Consider the following 18789-nt stretch of genomic DNA (forward strand, 5'->3'; position numbering starts at 1 on the left):
ATTGTTGGATTGACCCGACAGCAATAGGCCAGGGGGTGACGTCATGGCATGGCAGGCCAAGAGCGTCCTGGCAGCAATCGGCCTGCAGGTGGCGCTGTGGCGGAGAGGGGCGGAGCGCTCTGACGGGGAGGGGCGGGGCTCTATGACGCGCCGGGACGGGGCGCTATGACGTAGAGGGGCGGGGCGATGATCTCACCCCGCCCCTCTCTCCCATGCGCACGCCACAAACGCCCATGCGCAAGCCGCTTATCGCTGATTGGCTGGACGCCGACCGGGGCGCTTGAAGCAGACAAAATGGCGACGGCGATGGATGTGGACACTCCAAGCTCCACCAACAGCGGCGGCAAGAAGCGCTTCGAAGTGAAAAAGGTACCTCGGCCCCCAATCACTGATCGGAAACAGTATTTGTTTTGTTACCTGTAAAGCGTTTAATAATATATAATTTTTTTTTAATCCGGCGGTTGTGGTGGAAGGACAGGCCGCCGGAAGTCGGCGAATTGATTGACAGCGGCGATCGACGAATTAGGATGGAGCGTTCGGCTTGCGGGGCGCAGCTGTGAGCCAATCAAAAGCAGCAGAGGGTGGGCTGTGACAGGCGGGGAGCGGCCCACCGACTCCTGGTGCCTTGGGGTGGGGGCTGCTGTCACTTCTCCCCTTTAGGCCGCTGTTTACACACGTGTTTGACAGTGACTCAGTTGGGCAGAGGATCAGGTGTCGATTTGTCACCACCATTCCGTATATTGAAAGGAGAACTCAATCTGGGAGTCTCTCCATTTAGCTGCAGCCTGCTGCGAGCAGACATTTTGTGTGCCGTCTGGGAAAAGCTCCATTTGCCCCCTTTTTTAAAATGACGTGCAGTTTGCTCACTCATGGTCTTTCCCCAACACATTTACATTACATCGAATTTACAGCACAGAAACAGGCCATTCGGTCCAACTGGTCCGTGCCGGTGTTTAGACATAGACATAGACGATAGGAGCAGGAGTAGGCCATTTGGCCCTTCGAGCCTGCTCCGCCATTCAACGAGATCATGGCTGGTCATCCAAACCCTAGCAACCGGGCCCTACACCGACAGCCATCCCACCCAAGCCCTATCCCCGTAACCCCACGTATTTAATCCCCCCTAACCCCTAACACTAAGGGCCAATTTTTTTTCTCCTCATGGCCAATCAACCTAACCCGTACATCTTTGGACTGTGGGAGGAAACCGGAGCACCCGGAGAAAACCCACGCAAACACGGGGAGAATGTGCAAACTACACACAGACAGTCACCCGAGGCCGATTTGAACCCGGGTCCCTGGCGCTGTGAGGCAACAGTGCTAACCACTATGCCACCGTGCTGCCCCACACTAGCCTCCTCCCACCCTTCTTCATCTAACCCCATCTGCGGACTTATCTAGCTTCACATTTCCCACATTACAACAGTGACTACACTTCAAAAGGGACTTCATTGGCTGTAAAGCGCTTTGAGACGTCCGGTGGTTGTGAAGGGCACTTTCTTTCTAAATACGTCTGTACTAGTGTCAACCGTGACTCAGTGGGCAGCACTCTCGCCTCTGAGTCAGAAGGTTTGTGGATTCAAGTCCCACTCCAGAGACTTGAGCACAAATCTAGGTTGACACTCCCGGTGCTGTACTGAGGGAGTGCTGCACTGTCGGAGGTGCCGTCTGTCAGGTGAGACATTAAACCAAGTCTGCCCTCTCGGATGGACAGAAAAGATTCCATGACACTATTTTGAAGAAGAGCAGGAGAGTTCTCCCCGGTGTCCTGGCCAATATTTATCCCTTAATCAACATCACTAAAACAGATTATCTGGTCATTATCACATTGCTCTTTGTGGGAGCTTGCTGTGCACAGGTTGTCTGCTGTGTTTCCTACATTACAACAGTGACCACACTTCAAAAAGTACTTCATTGGCTCTAAAGAGCTTTGGGATATCCTGAGGTTGTGAAAGGTGCTGTAGAAATGCAAGACTTTCTTTCTATTCCTTGTCCAGCCTCCCCTTAAAGGCATCCATACTATTCGCTTCAACCACTCCCTGTGGTAGCGAGTTCCACATTCTCTCCACTCTCTGGGTAAAGAAGTTTCTCCTGAACTCCCTATTGGATTTATTAGTGACTATCTTTTATATTTATGTCCCCTAGTTTTGGTCAAGTGGAAACATCATCTCTACGTCTACCCTATCAAATTCCTTCATCGTTTTAAAGACCTCTATTAGGTCACTCCTCGGCCTACTCTTTTTTGCTAGAAAAAAAAGAGCCCCTGAGATTACTGGGGGAATAGCCATTGGTGCATGGCAACATATTTCTGATATTGATGTATTTCCATTGATACTCAACCATGCTTTTGTGCTTCTGAATCAGATGCAAGTTGTGCAGGTTAGGTTGATTGGCCATGATAAAAAATTGGCCCTTAGTGTTAGGGGGGATTAAATACATGGGGTTACAGGGTTACGGGGATAGGGCTTGGGTGGGATGGCTGTCGGTGTAGGGCCCGGGTGCTAGGGTTTGGATGATCAGCCATGATCTCGTTGAATGGCGGAGCAGGCTCGAAGGGCCGAATGGCCTACTCCTGCTCCTATCTTCTATGTTTCTATGTTTGGAGTTAATGTTAAGTTAATGTTCCCACGTTATGTACCTTTTTAGCATTACACAATTCAGTTAAGATTTCTGTTGGCTCTCTATGTAGTTGACAACAATAACAAGTTGCATTTATATAGTGCCTTTTAATGTAGTAAAGTCTGATCCATCCCAAGGCGTTTCACAGGAGACACCGAGCCACATAGAGATATTAGGACAGGTGACCAAAAGCTTGGTCTGAGAAGTAGTGTCCAGTTCTGTTTGGTAAAGCATTTGGAGGCTGTGCAGAGAACGACCAGGAAGGTGATCCTTCGTGTCGTGGGGAGGGGTAGCTCTGAGATATGAGGAAAGTAAAAACTAAAAAAGCCTAGGCTTTTCAGGCATCTGAGAGGTGATCGTAGAGGTATACAAGATTGTAAATGGTACGGAAAAAAGAAATCTGGAAAATTATTCTAAATTAAACAGAATACAACTAAATTTAAGGCCGATATTAGGAAGTTCTTCACACAGAGTGATCAACACTTGAAATGGACTCCCAGTTAGAGTAGTGGAGGTGAAATCCCTCTGATTGTTTGGATGCAGCGAGGGGACTTTCAGGATGGATGAGCTGCGATGGGCCAAATCACCACCTGCATCTGTAATTTTCTTGAGACTGTTGCGTTCATGGTTATTTTATGTGAATGGTGTATTCAGCTTGAATAAATCACTCTCCCCGATTAGCGTTGTTTGAAGTGTGTTTCTAACCCCCGTGTTTTTGCTTGCAGTGGAACGCGGTAGCCCTGTGGGCCTGGGACATTGTGGTAGATAACTGCGCCATCTGTCGAAATCACATCATGGACCTGTGTGAGTATCTGCTGTGCTATCTGTACAGTCTAGAAGCAGGGATTCAAAGAGAAATTCTGGGAGTAGATGCTGCCGTGCCAGGCTGAGTTAGCGTAATGTTTGGATCTGCTATTTCACATCTTGCCCCATACGTTGGGGTTCCAGTAATCAAAATTATTTTTCTGGGAGGGAAAGGGGGAGAATCTGTGAGCCTGCAGATCAGCTATTGAATTCAAGCTCATTTTCAAATATCTATCGGTCTCGGTCTTGAAAGCTCCAATTGTCCCAGCATCTACAACCCTTTGGGGGAGAGAATTCCAGATTTCCACTTCCCTTTATGTGGAAAAAGTGCTTCTTGATTTCACTGGTAAAGGGCCTGGTTCTAATGTTAACATTATATTCCCCTCGTTCTGGGTTCCCCTGTCAGAGGAAATCGTTTCTCTGTATCTATCAACTCCTTTTAACATCTGAAACCCCTCGGTCAATTCACCCCTCAACCTTCTGTACTCAAGGGAGGTAGTCTAGACAGATTATTGTCCCCCTTCCAAAAAAAATCCAGCCTTGTGCACTTTGTTAAATTCATTCTCGGGATGTGGGTGTTGGAAGGCTGGCGTTTATTACCCACCGCTAGCTGCCCTGAGAAGGTGGTGGTGGGACTTCTGTTTGATGTAACTGAGTGACTTGCTTGGCCGCTTCAGAGGATAGCTGATCGTCGACCATTGGAGTCACATATAGACCAGACCGGCTAAGGGTGGCAGGTGTCCTTTCCTAGTTGGCTTTTAACGCCAATCTGACCATTCTTGGTCACTTTTTTTTTTATTGAATTCCACTTTTCAAATGGCCATGGTGGGATTTGAACTCGAGTTTGCTGGATTAAACCAGGCCTCTGGATGACTAGTCCAGTAACACATCCACTACACTACAGCACCCTGGTAAGGGATTTCTAGTGTAGTGTGGGAAAATAATAAAATGCTAAACGCACACACTGAACCTTGCTGAACAGAGTTTAGATGTGGCATACAGGAAACTTCGGTTTATCCGGAGGTTAACTGTCCGGAATGCTCGAGCCACCGGCAAAAATCAGGAGCCGTTGCGTTAGGTTTTTTTTTCTTTTCGTTGCTTTTTTTCACCAGTCAGGCTCTGCAAGGTCTCGCTAAAGCTGTTGCTAAGCTACAGAGACGCTTGCAAGGTACGGCCGACTGTTTAGAAGCCAACAGGGTTTGTTGCCAGATACGGAGCCCAAAATTTCCGTATGTTTCAACAATAGCACTGGTTTGTCCGGCAGTTTTGATGGGACGGCAACAGCTCGGTCCCGTCGGTGCCGGATATCACAAAGTTTCCTGTAAATTGTTACGGTAGCAGTGTTTATCTTGCTGTACTAGTAATCTGGGGACGTGAGTTCAAATCCCACCATTTGTGAATTTGAATTCAGCTAATTAAATAAATCTGGAATAAAAAGCTAGTATCAGTAATGGTGACCATGAAGCTTGCCATAAAAACCCTGGTGACTACCCGACAAAGTGCAAAATTGCCCACGTAGGTCCTGTCCGCCTCAGCCCCAGGACATCGCTGTAGGGGTTCCTCAGGGCAGTGTCCTCGGCCCAACCATCTTCAGCTGCTTCATCAATGACCTTCCCTCCAACCCGTGAGTGAATGAATGAATGAAAATGTTTAAATTTAGGAGTCCGTGTAATGCACATAGACGGTGCTTTTAATATATGATGTGGATTACACAAAATGATTACTGTGCTGTTTTTATTTGTGGGCAAAACAAACCAGGAAGCTCATTGTGTGACTGTTTTGTCAAATTTAATTTTTACAAAATAAATAGGTATTTGGGGTAACCATGGAGCAGTAAGTTTGTGTCCCAACTTTACTGGTGCCAGTGTTGTCATTAGGAACTTTTCAGAGTATTGGTACGATACACAATAGAAAAACAAATTGTACTTAAGCCAATGTGCTTTATTTTTTAATGCACTTGTTGTGTGACGGCCAGCTCATCACCTCCAATTACTCCTGATACTGCCATCAGTGACCAGCCTGTCCCCACCAATACTTCATCCTGGTGTTACAGTGATAGCTGTCCCCACCAGTACTTCATCCTGGTGTTACAGTGACAGCTGTCCCCACCAATACTTCATCCTCGTGTTACAGTGATAGCTGTGACCACCAGTACTTCATCCTGGTGTTACAATGATAGCTGTGACCACCAGTACTTCATCCTGGTGTTACAGTGATGGCTGTCCCCACCAATACTTCATCCTGGTGTTACAGTGATAGCTGTCCCCACCAATACTTCATCCTGGTGTTACAGTGATAGCTGTCCCCTCCAATACTTCACCAAGAACTGTTATACAGTTGGGCAGATACCACCCAAATTTAGAAACTGAAAAATATGTAACACTGGATGTTCTTGCACAGATCAAACGGATATGGTCTGGAGTTTTCACAGGTCACTGAAATCCTAGTGACAACACAGCTGCACCTTTTGCGGGTGGTGCTTGGCGTCACCTTGAATCGGAGACTGAGAGCAGAGACTTGGCAGGATGGGTGGCTGAACTTACTTCGTGCAGGAGGAGTGGTGCTCCATCGCGCAATGCCAGCACACACACTTGTCCTAGTTTTATTTAACTTTACCCATCTTGTTTGTCAGAATCCAGAGGTTATGTGCTGTTGGACTTTTTTTTTGATCTGTAGGTATAGAATGTCAGGCAAACCAGGCTTCGGCGACTTCAGAGGAATGCACTGTCGCTTGGGGTGTGTGTAATGTAAGTATCCAGCGTCCATATCGCTCTAGATTAAGGCCTTGGGAAGGGATGGGACTGTAGTATTGTTAGATATACATAATCTAGGCTGACACTTCCGTGCAGTACTAGGTAGTCTTTTGAATGAGACGATAAACTGAGTTCCCGCCTGCCCTCGCAAGTGAACATAAGATCTCATGGCACTATTCACAAGAGGGTGTCCTGGCCAATACTTATCCCTCAAGCAACACAAAAACAAATGATCTGGTCATTGCTGCTCGTGGGACCATGCTGTGCGCATATTGGCTGTTGCATTTCCCTGCATTACTTGGCTGTGAAGCACCTGGGTTGTCCTGAGTTCATGAAGGCGCTATTTAAAATCAAGTTACAGGAAACTTTTTTTATCCGGGACCGGCGTGGTGCCGGTTTATCAAAAAGTCCGGATTACAGAGAGGTATAGTAAAAGGTACGAGAGCCCCGTACACAATAACAAATCCAGGCTTCCCTGTTGCTTAGCAACAGGTGCAGGAACCCCGGCCACAAGATCCAGGCGTCCCTGTTGCTTAGCAACAGGTGCAGGAACCCCGGTTACACGGCTACTAATATGAAGTAAAACTTACCTGAACCTACTCCTGAACTTTGCCGGTTAACAGAGATTTCCGGTTATTTAGGTGCCGGTAAATCGAGTTTCCTGTATTTCTTTATCGTATTAATGAGTTAAAGGCTGTGGTTAAATCTCTAACTTCATGAGAGCCTGCTATTAACAGAGTAAGGAATGAACAGGGAGTTTAACTATTCTCTTTCTCTGCCTCTTGCAAAAATGTCTTTCCTCTTGAAGACTGCTGTTTCATGGACCCCTGCAGTCGTCTTACCCGAGTTGACACTTGTCTGATAGGTTGAGCACCGAGTCCAACAATTAAATTTGGACATGAATTTCCGACTGCTATAACTATTGTGGAAGCTGCCTGATCTACACTGCATGGATGTATATCCTTACACCCTTCGTGATGTTAAGTTGAATCTGCTCCATCAATCACATTGAAAGAACGCTGATATTGTACACACACACACCCTTTTCTACATTTTGTCACTCTCGCCTCTGAGTCAGAAGGTTGTGGGTTCCACGCCAGGGACATGAACACAAAAAAAACTAGGCTGACACTCCAGTGGAGTACTGAGAGAGTGCCGCACCGTCGGACTTTAAACTGAGGCCCCGTCTGCTCTCTCAGGTGGACGTAAAAGACCCCATGGCACTATTTCAAAGAAGAGCAGGGGAGTTGTCCCCGGTGTCCTGGCCAATATTTAATCCCGCAATCAACATCACTAAAACAAAGTATCTGATCATTATCACATTGCTGTTTGTGGGAGCTTGCTGTGCGCAAATTGTCTTGTCACATTACAACAGTGACTACACTTCAAAAAGTACTTCATTGACTGTAAACGCTTTGGGACGTCCGGTGGTCACGAAGGGCGCTATAGAAATGCAAGTCTTTTATTTGTAAATGTCTGACTGTGACGCCCCCCCCAGGTTACTGGCCCCAGCCTGACGATTCTGATCAAACCGCATCACCTGGAAGCCAGGGGAGGACTTTACAACCAGCTTTGCTGGTGAAGGAAGTTACTGTGTGTGTGTGTGTGCCTGTGTCCACGTGCTGGTGACTGGCCATACTTTAATCCCTGCCCCTCTCTCCTGTCTCCTCTTGCAGCACGCATTCCATTTCCACTGCATTTCACGTTGGCTGAAGACCAGACAAGTTTGCCCTTTGGACAACAGGGAGTGGGAATTCCAGAAGTAAGTATTTTTTTAAGAGGGTGGGGGTGGTTAGGGAGTTTGAACCAACAGAATGAGCATATTTGCTGTTTTTTGGGGGGGGTGGGGGGGCTGCTATTTACGAGTCTAGTCTGCACACCGGGTAATGGGTGTTGGAGATCCACAGGCTAAATGTATTGAAGTCCACTTGTAGATACAAGTCTTAGTGCCATAATCTACACGTCCTCTGTTACATGCTTTCTAACGGAGGTCTTTGAATAGTGATCATAAGAACATAAGAAATAGGAGCAGGAGTAGGCCAATCGGCCCCTCGAGCCTGCTCTGCCATTCAATAAGATCATGGCTGATCTGATCCTAACCGCCAATCCACTATCACAGAACCATCTCCTGAATCTAACAGAATTAGACACACGAAATAGGAGCAGGATCAGGCTACACGGCCCCTGGGCCCGCTCCGCTACCCACAGGGCCATGACCGATCCGAACCTAGACTCATGTCCAAATTCCTGCCCGCTCCCCGTAACCCTTAATTCCCTTTACTTCTAGGAGACTGTCTATTTCTGTTTTAAATTTATGTAATGATGTAGCTTCTACAGCTTTTTGGGGCAGCATATTCCATGGACCTACCACCCTCTGAGTGAAGTAGTTCCTCCTCATCTCAGTTTTGAAAGAGCAGCCCCTTATTCTAAGACTATGCCCCCTAGTTCTAGTTTCACCCATCATCGGGAACATCCTCCCCGCATCCACCCGATCCAACCCCTTCACAATCTTATATGTTTCAATAAGATCGCCTCTCATTCTTCTGAACTCCAATGAGTAGAGTCCCAATCTACTCAACCTCTCCTCATATGTCCATCCCCTCATCCCCGGGATTAACTGAGTGAACCTTCTTTGTACTGACTCGAGAGCAAGTATGTCCTTTCTTAAGTATGGACACCAAAACTGTACGCAGTATTCCAGGTGCGGTCTCACCAATACCTTGTACAACTGAAGCAATACCTCCCTATTTTTATATTCTATCCCCCTAGCAATGAAAGCCAACATTCCATTGGCCACCTTAATCACTTGCTGCACCTGCATACTAACCTTTTGAGTTTCGTGCACCAGGACCCCCAGATCCCTTTGTACTTCAGTACTTTCCAGTTTCTTGCCATTAAGATAATAACTTGCTCTACGATTTTTCCTGCCAAAGTGCATAACCTCACACTTTCCAGTATTGTATTCCATCTGCCAAATCTCTGCCCACTTACTTAGCCTGTCTATGTCCCCTTGCAGGTTTTTTATGTCCTCCTCACTCACTCCTTTCCCTCCCATCTTAGTATCATCTGCAAACTTTGATATGTTACACTCGGTCCCCTCCTCCAAATCGTTAATATAGATTGTAAAGAGTTGGGGACCCAGCACTGACCCCTGCGGAACACCACTAGTTACTGATTGCCAGTCTGAGAATGAACCGTTTATCCCAACTCTCTGCCTTCTGTTAGATAGCCAATCCTCTATCCATGCCAGAATATTACCCCCAATCCTGTGATTTTTTATCTTAAGCAATAATCTTTTGTGTGGCACCTTGTCAAATGCCTTTTGGAAGTCTAAATACACTACGTCCACTGGTTCCCCTTTATCCACCCTATACGTTACTTCCTCAAAGAACTCCAGTAAATTTGTCAAACATGACTTCCCCTTCATAAAACCATGCTGACTTTGTCCTATTAAATTATGATTATCCAAATGTCCTTTTACTGTCTCCTTAATAATGGACTCCAAAATTTTACCTACCACAGATGTTAGGCTAACCGGTCTATAGTTTCAAGCCTTCTGTCTACTGCCCTTTTTAAATAAGGGTGTTACATTAGCAGTTTTCCAGTCTGCCGGGACCTTTGCCGAGTCCAGGGAGTTTTGGAAAATTATTACCAATGCATCCACAATCCCTACCGCCACTTCCCTCAAGACCCTAGGATGTAAGCCATCAGGTCCAGGAGATTTATCCGCCTTGAGTCCCATTATTTGACCGAGTACCACTTCCTTAGTGATTTTGATCGTGTTTAGCTCCTCCCCCCCCTTTAGCCCCCTGATTGTCCAGTGTTGGGATATTCTTAGTGTCCTCTACTGTAAAGACTAATATAAAATATTCATTCAGTGTTTTTGCCATCTCCATATTTCCCACCATTAATTTCCCGGTCTCATCCTCTAAGGGACCAACATTTACTTTAGCCACCCTTTTTCTTTTTATATAACTATAAAAACTCTTACTATCTGTTTTTATATTTTTTGCTAATTTACTTTCATAATCTATCTTCCCTTTCTTAATCAATCTTTTTGTTATTTTTTGCTGTCTTTTAAAGTTTTCCCAATCCTCTACCCTCCCACTAGATTTGGCTACCTTATATGCCCTTGTTTTTAGTCGAATACTATCCTTAATTTCTTTACTTAGCCATGGATGGCTGTCTTTTCTTTTACACCCTTTTCTTCTCATGAGCAGAAACACTTCTTTCATTGTCCCTTTACTAGCAGAGAGTAGGGATAATGGGCAGGTACTCTAATTGGCAGGATGTGACTCGTGGTGTCCGGCAAAGATCTGTGTTGGGGCCTCAACTATTCACTGTATTTATTAATGACTTAGATGGGATAGAAAGCCACATATCCAAATTTGCCGATGAGACAAAGATAGGCGGCATTGTAGGCAGTGTAGATGAAAGCATAAAATTACAGAGATATTGATAGACTAAGTGGGCAGAACTGTGGCAAATGGATTTCAATGTAGGCAAATGTGAGGTCATCCACTTTGAACCTAAAAGGGATCGAACAGGGTCCTTTCTAAATGGTGAAAAGCTAAAAACAGTGGACGTCCAGAGAGACTTCGGGGGTCCAGATATATAGATCATTAAAATGTCATGAACAGGTACAGAAAATAATCAAAAAGGCTAATGGAATGCTGGCCTTAATATCTAGAGGACTAGAACACAAGGCGGGTACTGAATTTGGATGATCAGCCATGATCGCATTGAATGGCGGAGCAGGCTGGAGGGGCCGAATGGCCGACTCCTGCTCCTATCTTCTATGTTTCTATGTAAGTTATGCTGCAGCTATACAAATCCCTGGTTAGACCACACCTGGAGTACTGGGAGCAGTTCTGGGCACCACTCCTTAGGAAGACTATATTGGCCTCGGAGGGAGTGCAGCGTGGGTTTACCAGAATGATACCCGGACTTCAGGGGTTAAATTACGAGGAGAGATTACACAAACTAGGGTTGTATTCCCTGGAATTTAGACGGTTAAGGTGATTTCATCAAAATTTTCAAGATATTAAGGGGAACAGATAGGGTAGATGGAGAGAAACTATTTCCGCTGGTTGGGGATTCGAGGACTAGGGGGCATAGTCTAAAAATCCAGACCTTTCGGGAGTGAAATTAGGAACTCTCTTCTGCAAACGGCAATTGATGCTGGATCAATTGTTAATTTTAAACCTGAGATTGCTAGATTTCTGTTAACCAAAGGTATTAAGGGATATGGGGCAAAGGCGGGTATATGGAGTTAGGTCACAGATCAGCCATGATACCAATGTTATGGCGGAACAGGCTCGAGGGGCTGAATGGCTTATTCCTGTTCCTAGTCCAGCATTGGCTATAATCGGCTACCTCTGCCCAAGTCCAGGATCGAGCCAGTTTGTTTTATATGATGCAGTACAGCACTGTGATTTACCCACCAAACTCTGAGGTGCCATTTTAACAGTGCACGCCAAGAGTTGCTAAAATGTTTATGTAGAGAGACTGTTTGTTGTGAGTAACACAAATTAACACGACTGAAAAATAATTCTTCTTTGTTTCCTCAGGTACGGCCATTAAATGGAATCCGCAGCATCATTCTGCAGTACCTACTGTTGGCTGCTTCCCTGACGCACTGCCCTGAGCCATCAGCATTCCACCCACCTACACCCCCTCTGCCCCTTAGGAGTGTTTATTCCGACGGCCAGGACTGTACCATAAACTCGAGCCATAAATTTACCTTGAACTTTCTCCACTGGCAAATGTTTCAACCTACAATAAAGATAAATATCTCAAAACCGTTCACACCGACTCGAGTGGAGAACTAAAGTGTGCTCCACGTGCAAGTTTTTTTTCTTTCCCACCCCTTTCCCTCGTCCTCGTAGAGAGGAAAATGCGTGAGAATTTTCCTTTGGTTCTTCACCGAAATGTATGTTATTTAATAAAAAATTAAGTTTGGCAGAATATTTTACAGAAATGCAATTCTTTTCTCCCTCCTGAAGAGGAAGCAGTTAAGGTGGAGGTTAAGGGGGGGAACTGTGTGCTGCTGCACCCCTCCCGTGGCTGTGGGTGAATGTACTGTGTGTTGGACTGAGCCACTCGGGTGCCTTCACCCCCTGTGCTCTGCTGAGTCAGCCGGGTGGCAGTAGATGAGTTGCGGCTGGTCTCCGCCCTGGAGCTGCGGCTGGTCTCCGCCCTGGAGCTGCGGCTGGTCTCCGCCCTGGAGCTGCGGCTGGTCTCCGCCCTGGAGCTGCGGCTGGTCCCCGCCCTGGAGCTGCGGCTGGTCTCCGCCCTGGAGCTGCGGTTGGTTTTGGTGCAGTCGTGCGTGTGTGTCCTGTCAATCCCCCTCAGAATCTTGTATGTTTCAATGAGATCGCCTCTCATTCGTCTAAACTCCAGCGAGTATAGGCCCATTCTACACAATCTCTCCTCATCGGACAGCCCTCTCCTCCCAGGAATCAACCTTCGTTGCACCGCCTCCAAGGCATGTATATCCTTCCTCTGATAAGGAGACCAAAACTGTGCACAGTGCTCCAAGTGTGGTCTCACTAAAGCCCTGTACAATTGTAGCAAGACTTCTTACTCTTGTACTTCAACCCCCTTGCAATAAAGACCAACATACCATTTGCCTCCCTAATTGCTTGCTGTACCTGAATGCTAACTCTCTGTTTCCTGTACGAGGACACCTAAATCTCTGAACACCAACATTTAATAGTTTGTTGCCATTTAAAAAAAATATTCCTACCAAAGTGAATAACCTCACATTTCCCCACCTTATTGTCCATTCACGTAATCTGTATATCCCTTTTCAGGCTCTTTGTGTCCTCCTAGCTTTGTATGGTCAGCAAACTTAAATACATTACAATCTATATTAATGACTTGGATGAGGGGGCCGTGTGTACTTACATTTTTTTTTTAATTTGTTCACGGGATGTGGGCGTCGCTGGCAAGGCCAACATTTATTGCACATCCCTAGTTGCTCTTGAGAAGGTGGTGGTGAGCTAGCGCCTTGAAACACTGCAGTCCGTGTGGTGAAGGTACTCCCACGGTACTGTTAGGGAGGGAGTTCCAGGATTTTGACCCAGCGACGATGAAGGAACGGCGATATACTTCCAAGTCAGGATGGTATGTGACTTGGAGGTGGTGGTGTTCCCATGCGCCTGCTGCCCTTGTCCTTCTAGGTGGTAGAGGTCGCGGGTTTGGGAGGTGCTGCTGAAGAAGCCTTGGCAAGTTGCCGCAGTGCATCTTGTAGATGGTACACACTGCAGCCACGGTGCGCCGGTGGTGGAGGGAGTGAATGTTTAAGGTGGTGGATGGGATTCCAATCAAGTGGGCTGCTTTGTCTTGGATGGTGTCGAGCTTCTTGAATGTTGTTGGAGCTACACTCACCCAGACAAGTGGAGAGTATTCCATCACACTCCTTGTGCCTTGTAGATGGTGGAAAAGCTTTGGGGAGTCAGGAGATGAGACCCTAGCCTCTGACCTGCTCTTGTTGCCACAGTATTTATGTGGCTGGTCATGTTAGGTTTCTGGTCAATGGTGACCCCCAGGGTATTAATGGTGGGGGATTCGGCGATGGTAATGCCATTGAAAGTCAAGGGGCGGTGTTTAGACACTCACTTGTTGGAGTTAGTCCTTGTGTGGCACGAATGTTACCTGCTACTTATCAGCCCAAGCCTGAATGTTGTCCAGGTCTTGCTGCATGTGGGCATGGACTGCTTCATTATCTGAGGAGTTGCGAATGGAACTGAACACTGCAGTCATCAGCGAACATCCCCACTTCTGATCTTATATTGGAGGAAAGGTCATTGATGAAGCAGATGAAGATGGTTGGGCCTAGGACACTGCCCTGAGGAACTCCTGCAGCAATGTCCTGCGGCTGTGATGATTGACTTCCAACCACCACAACCATCTTCCTTTGTGCTAGGTATGATTCCAGCCAGTGGGGAGTCCCCCCGATTCCCATTGACTTCAGTTTTACAAGGGCTCTTTGATGCTACACTCAGTCAAATGCTGCCTTGATGTCAAGGGCAGTCACTCTCACCTCACCTGTTTTTAATATAAATTGTAAACAGCAGGTCAGGTGGCATCTGTTTATAAGCAAGTGGAAGCAAAGGAAGGAGGGGAGGGAAGTGGAGGGAAAAACCAAGGGGGAAGGTCTGTGATCAGGTGGAGGACAGGAATGATTAAATGCCGAAAGTGATGACAAAATGGGACAAGTAAAGAAACAAAAGATGGGTACAGAGGAGGTGTAAATGGTTACAGCGGAATAGCAGAGGGGGAGGGAAGCATGGAAAATCTGGCAAAGTGGAGAAGGCTCCGGTGGCCCGGGAATGTGGCGGAGAAAGGTGGGGAGACCCCAGGGGGTTAATGCATACTAGTTGATCTCCTGTGGCCTTGCACAGGGGGTGTCAAAACCAAGTAAAGTAGGGTGACTTGGACATGGGTGCATAGATGAAATTTAGTGTGCATTTTAAAGTTCTACACTCTCCTTGTATTTATATTTCAATAACTTCCTCTGTATATAAATATATTGGAAATTGGCTGTGCAAATGTGTCACACCCTCCCATCAGTGGTGGCAGTGCAGCACCTCCAGTGGTGGGAGGGTGTTACTGGTGTGACTCATTTAAATAGGCAGCTTCCATTTTAAAAATAGGGGCCTAAGCATTTATAATGGGACGGAAGTTGAGAGGAATTGTGTAGTTGTAAGGCTTTTAATGTATAAATAAATCAAATAGTGTTCGCCAAATGGGAGTCCCTTCTACCATAGAGGGAGTGCAGCGAAGGTTCACCAGACTGATTCCTGGGATGGCAGGACTGTCTTATGAGGAGAGATTGGGTCGACTAGGCCTATATTCACTCGAGTTTAGAAGAATGAATCTCATTGAAACGTATAAAATCCTGACAGGGCTAGACAGACTGGATGCAGGGAGGATGTTTCCCCTGGCTGGGGGGTCTAGAACGAGGGGTCACAGTCTCAGGATACAGGGTAGGACATTTAGGACTGAGATGAGAAATTTCTTCACTCAGAGGGTGGTGAACCTGTGGAATTCTCTACCACAGAAGGCTGTGGAGGTCAAGTCACTGAATATATTTAAGACGGCGATAGATAGATTTCTAGACGCAAAAGGCATCAAGGGGTTTGGGGAGAGAGCGGGAATATGGTATTGAGATAGAGGATCAGCCATGATCATATTGAATGGCGGAGCAGGCTCGAAGGGCTGAATGGCCGACTCCTGCTCCTATTTTTCTATGTTTCTACCATCTCCCATATTCCATAACCACATGCAAGGAAAAAAAAGTCACTGTCGGAAGTTTTTGCAGATCATACAAAGCTTGTCAACGTAGTAAATAATGAGGACAGTAGCAGGCTTCATGACAGACAGACTGGTGAAATGGGCAGGCATATGACAGATGCAATTTAATGCCGTAAGTGTGAAGTGATGCACTTTTGGAGAAACAACAAGGAGAACCAGTATAATCTAAATGGTACTATTTTGAGATGAGTGCAAGAGCAAAGAGACCCTGGGGATGCATATTCACAAACCCTTGAAGGTGGCAGGGCAAGTTGAGAAGGTGGTTAAGAAGGCATATGGGACACTTGGCTTTGTAAATCGGGGCATTGAATACAAAAAACGAAGTCATGCTAAATCATTACAAATCTCTGGTTAGGCCTCAACTGAAAAGTATTGTAGAAACATAGAAGATAGGAGCAGGAGTAGGCCATTCGGCCCCTCGAGTCTGCTCGGCTATTCAATGCGATCATGGCTGATCATCCAAATTCAGTACCCGGTCCCTGCTTTCTCCCCATACCCCTTGATCCCTTTAGCCTTAAGAAATATATCCAACTCCTTGAATATATTTAATGAATTGGCCTCTATTGCCTTCTGTGGTAGAGAATTCCATAGGTTCACCACTCTCTGGGTGAAGAAATTCCTCCTAATTTCTGTCCTAAATGGCCTACCCCTTATCCTTAGACTGTGACCCCTGGTTCTGGACTCCCCCGCCATCGGGAACATCCTTCCTGCATCTAGTCTGTCCAGTCCTGTCAGAATTTTATAAGTTTCAATGAGATCCCCTCTCATTCTTCTAAACTCCAGCGAGTACAAGCCCAATCGACCCAATCTCTCCTCATACGTCATTCCTGCCATCCCAGGTATCAGCCTGGTGAATCTTCGCTGAACTCCTTCCATGGCAAGAACATCCTTCCTCAGATAAGGTGACCAAAACTGCACACAATACTCAAGATGTGGTCTCACCAAGGCCCTGTACAACTGCAGCAAGACATCCTTGTTCCTGTACTCAAACCAAAATTGACATCACCCCAGATGGGACTCAAACCCACAATCCCTGGCTTAGGAGGCCAGTGCCTTATCCATTAGGCCACTGGGGCTCAATTGTGTACAATTCTGGGCCCCACACTTTAAGAAGGATGTCAAGGCCCCGGAGAGGAGATTTACCAGGGATGAGGGAGTTCAGTTATGTGGAGAGATTGGAGAAGCTGGAATAGTTCTTCTTGGAGCAGAGGTTATCGGGAGACCTAATTGAGGTATTTAAAATTATGAGAGGTTTTGATAGAGAAGCTATTTTCTCTGGCAAATGGGTCAGTAACCTGAGGTCATAGATTTAAAATAATTGGCAAAAGAACTAGAGGGAAAATGAGGAGAAATTTCTTCACACAGAGGGTTATGATCTGGAACGCATTACCTGAAAGGGTGGCGGAATCAGATTCCACAGCAACTTATAAAGGCAATTAATTGGACGTGTACTTCAAGGAGGACTAATTTGCAGGATTATAGGGGGAAAGCTGGGGGTGTGGGACTGAATTGGACAGCTCTTTTAAAGAGCTGGCACAATGTGATGGGCCGAATGGCTGCCTTCTGTGCTGTAAGATTCTATGATTCTTATGGATCTTCCTATTCTCAGCACCAGCCTTCAACCTCTGTCGCAGCCTTTTGATTTATCTGTGTCTTGTCTTGCTCTTGGCACATCAGCTGTGGCTCGGTGTATAGAACTCTCTCTCTCCTCTGAAGGTTGTGTGGTTCAAGCCCCACTCCAGAGACTTGAGCACATAACCTAGGCTGACACTCCAGTGCAGTGCTGAGGGAGAGCTGCACGGTCAGAGGTGGATGTAAAAGGTCCCGTGGCACTATTCCCAAGAAGTGCAGGGGCGTTCTCCCCAGTCGCCTGGCCAATTTTTATCCTTCAACCAACATCACAAACAAATGGTCTGGTCATTTATCACCTTGCTGTTTGTGGGAGCTTGCTGTGTCTAAACTGTCTGCTGCATTTCCTATGTTACAACAGTGACTATATTTCGACAGTACTTAATTGGGACGTCCTGAGGTCGTGAAAGGTGCTACAGAAATGCAAGGTCTTTATGTTTTTCAATTAAAAGACCTACAGTGCAGAACATAAGAAATAGGAGCAGGAATAGGCCACTAGGCCCCTCGAGCCTGCTCCGCCATTCAATAAGATCATGGCTGATCTTGGGCTCAAAGATACTTCCCTGTCCGCTCCCCATAACCCTTCACTCCCTTATCTTGCAAAAATCTGTCTATCTCCACCTTAAATGTATTTAATGACCCAGCCTCCACGGCTCTCTGGGGCAGAGAATTCCACAGATTTATGACCCTCGGAGAGAAGAAATTCCTCCTCATCTCAGTTCTAAAAGGGCGACCCTTTATTCTGAGACTATGCCCCCGAGTTCTAGATTTCCCCACGAGGGGAAACATCCTCTCTGCATCCACCCTGTCAAGCCCCCTCAGTATCTTATATGTTTCAATAAGATCACCTCTCATTCTTCTAAATTCCAATGAGTATAGGCCCAACCTGCTCAACCTTTCCTCATAAGTCAACCCCCTCATCTCTGGAATTAACCTCGTGAATCATCTCTGAACTGCCTCCAATGCAAGTATATCCTTCCTTAAATAAGGAGACCAAAACTGTACGCAGTACTCCAGGTGTGGTCTCATCAATACCCTGTACAGTTGTAGCAGGACTCCCCTGTTTTTATACTGCAACCCCCTTGAAATAAAGGCCAACATTCCATTTGTCTTTTTGATTACTTGCTGTACCTGCATGCTAACTTTTTGTGTTTCATGCACAAGGACCCCCAGGTCCCTCTGAACCGTAGCATTTTGTAATCTCCATTTAAATAATAATTTGCTTTTTTATTTTTCCTGCCAAAGTGGATAACCTCGCACCTTCCCAAAAAATGTGAGCATAAAAAAAGCCTGAGGGTTTTATACCTTAATGCGAGAAGCATCAGGAACAAGGTAGATGAATTAGCTGTGGAAATAGAGGTTAATAATTATGATCTAATTGGGATTACGGAAACATGGTTGCAGGGTGAGCAGGGCTGGGAGCTTAACATACAGGGGTATTCAGTATTTAGGAAGGATCGACAAAAAAGAAAGGGAGGAGGGGTAGCATTGCTAGTAAAAGAGGGGATAAATGCAATTGAAAGGAAGGATATTAACTCAGTTAATACAGAATCTATATGGGTGGAGCTAAGAAATAGCGAGGGGCGAAAAACATTAATAGGAGTGGTATATAGGCCTCCAAATAGTAAAATAGAGGTTAGGGAGGGCATCACGAGGGAAATTA

The 18789-nt window shown here is 46.1% G+C and overlaps 1 protein-coding gene and 1 non-coding gene across 2 annotated transcripts; one reads left to right on the forward strand and one right to left on the reverse strand.

Annotated features, from left to right (window-relative positions):
• Positions 1 to 239: 239 nt before the first annotated feature.
• On the forward strand, positions 240 to 12143 carry rbx1 (ring-box 1, E3 ubiquitin protein ligase). The gene is made up of 5 exons (XM_085969517.1): positions 240 to 369; positions 3345 to 3423; positions 6100 to 6170; positions 7853 to 7938; positions 11747 to 12143. Exons 1-5 carry the CDS (start codon positions 295 to 297, stop codon positions 11757 to 11759), a joined length of 324 nt encoding a protein of 107 aa, XP_085825643.1. The 5' UTR covers positions 240 to 294; the 3' UTR covers positions 11760 to 12143.
• Positions 12144 to 16500: 4357 nt separating this feature from the next.
• On the reverse strand, positions 16501 to 16573 carry trnar-ccu (transfer RNA arginine (anticodon CCU)). Its single transcript has one exon. It is a non-coding gene; the product is annotated as a tRNA-Arg (tRNA).
• Positions 16574 to 18789: the final 2216 nt, after the last annotated feature.

This window comes from Somniosus microcephalus, chromosome 28, assembly GCF_052327205.1.
Source record: "Somniosus microcephalus isolate GS21.2 chromosome 28, FLI_Smic_1.0, whole genome shotgun sequence".
In the NCBI taxonomy this organism is placed as follows: Eukaryota; Metazoa; Chordata; class Chondrichthyes; order Squaliformes; family Somniosidae; genus Somniosus; species Somniosus microcephalus.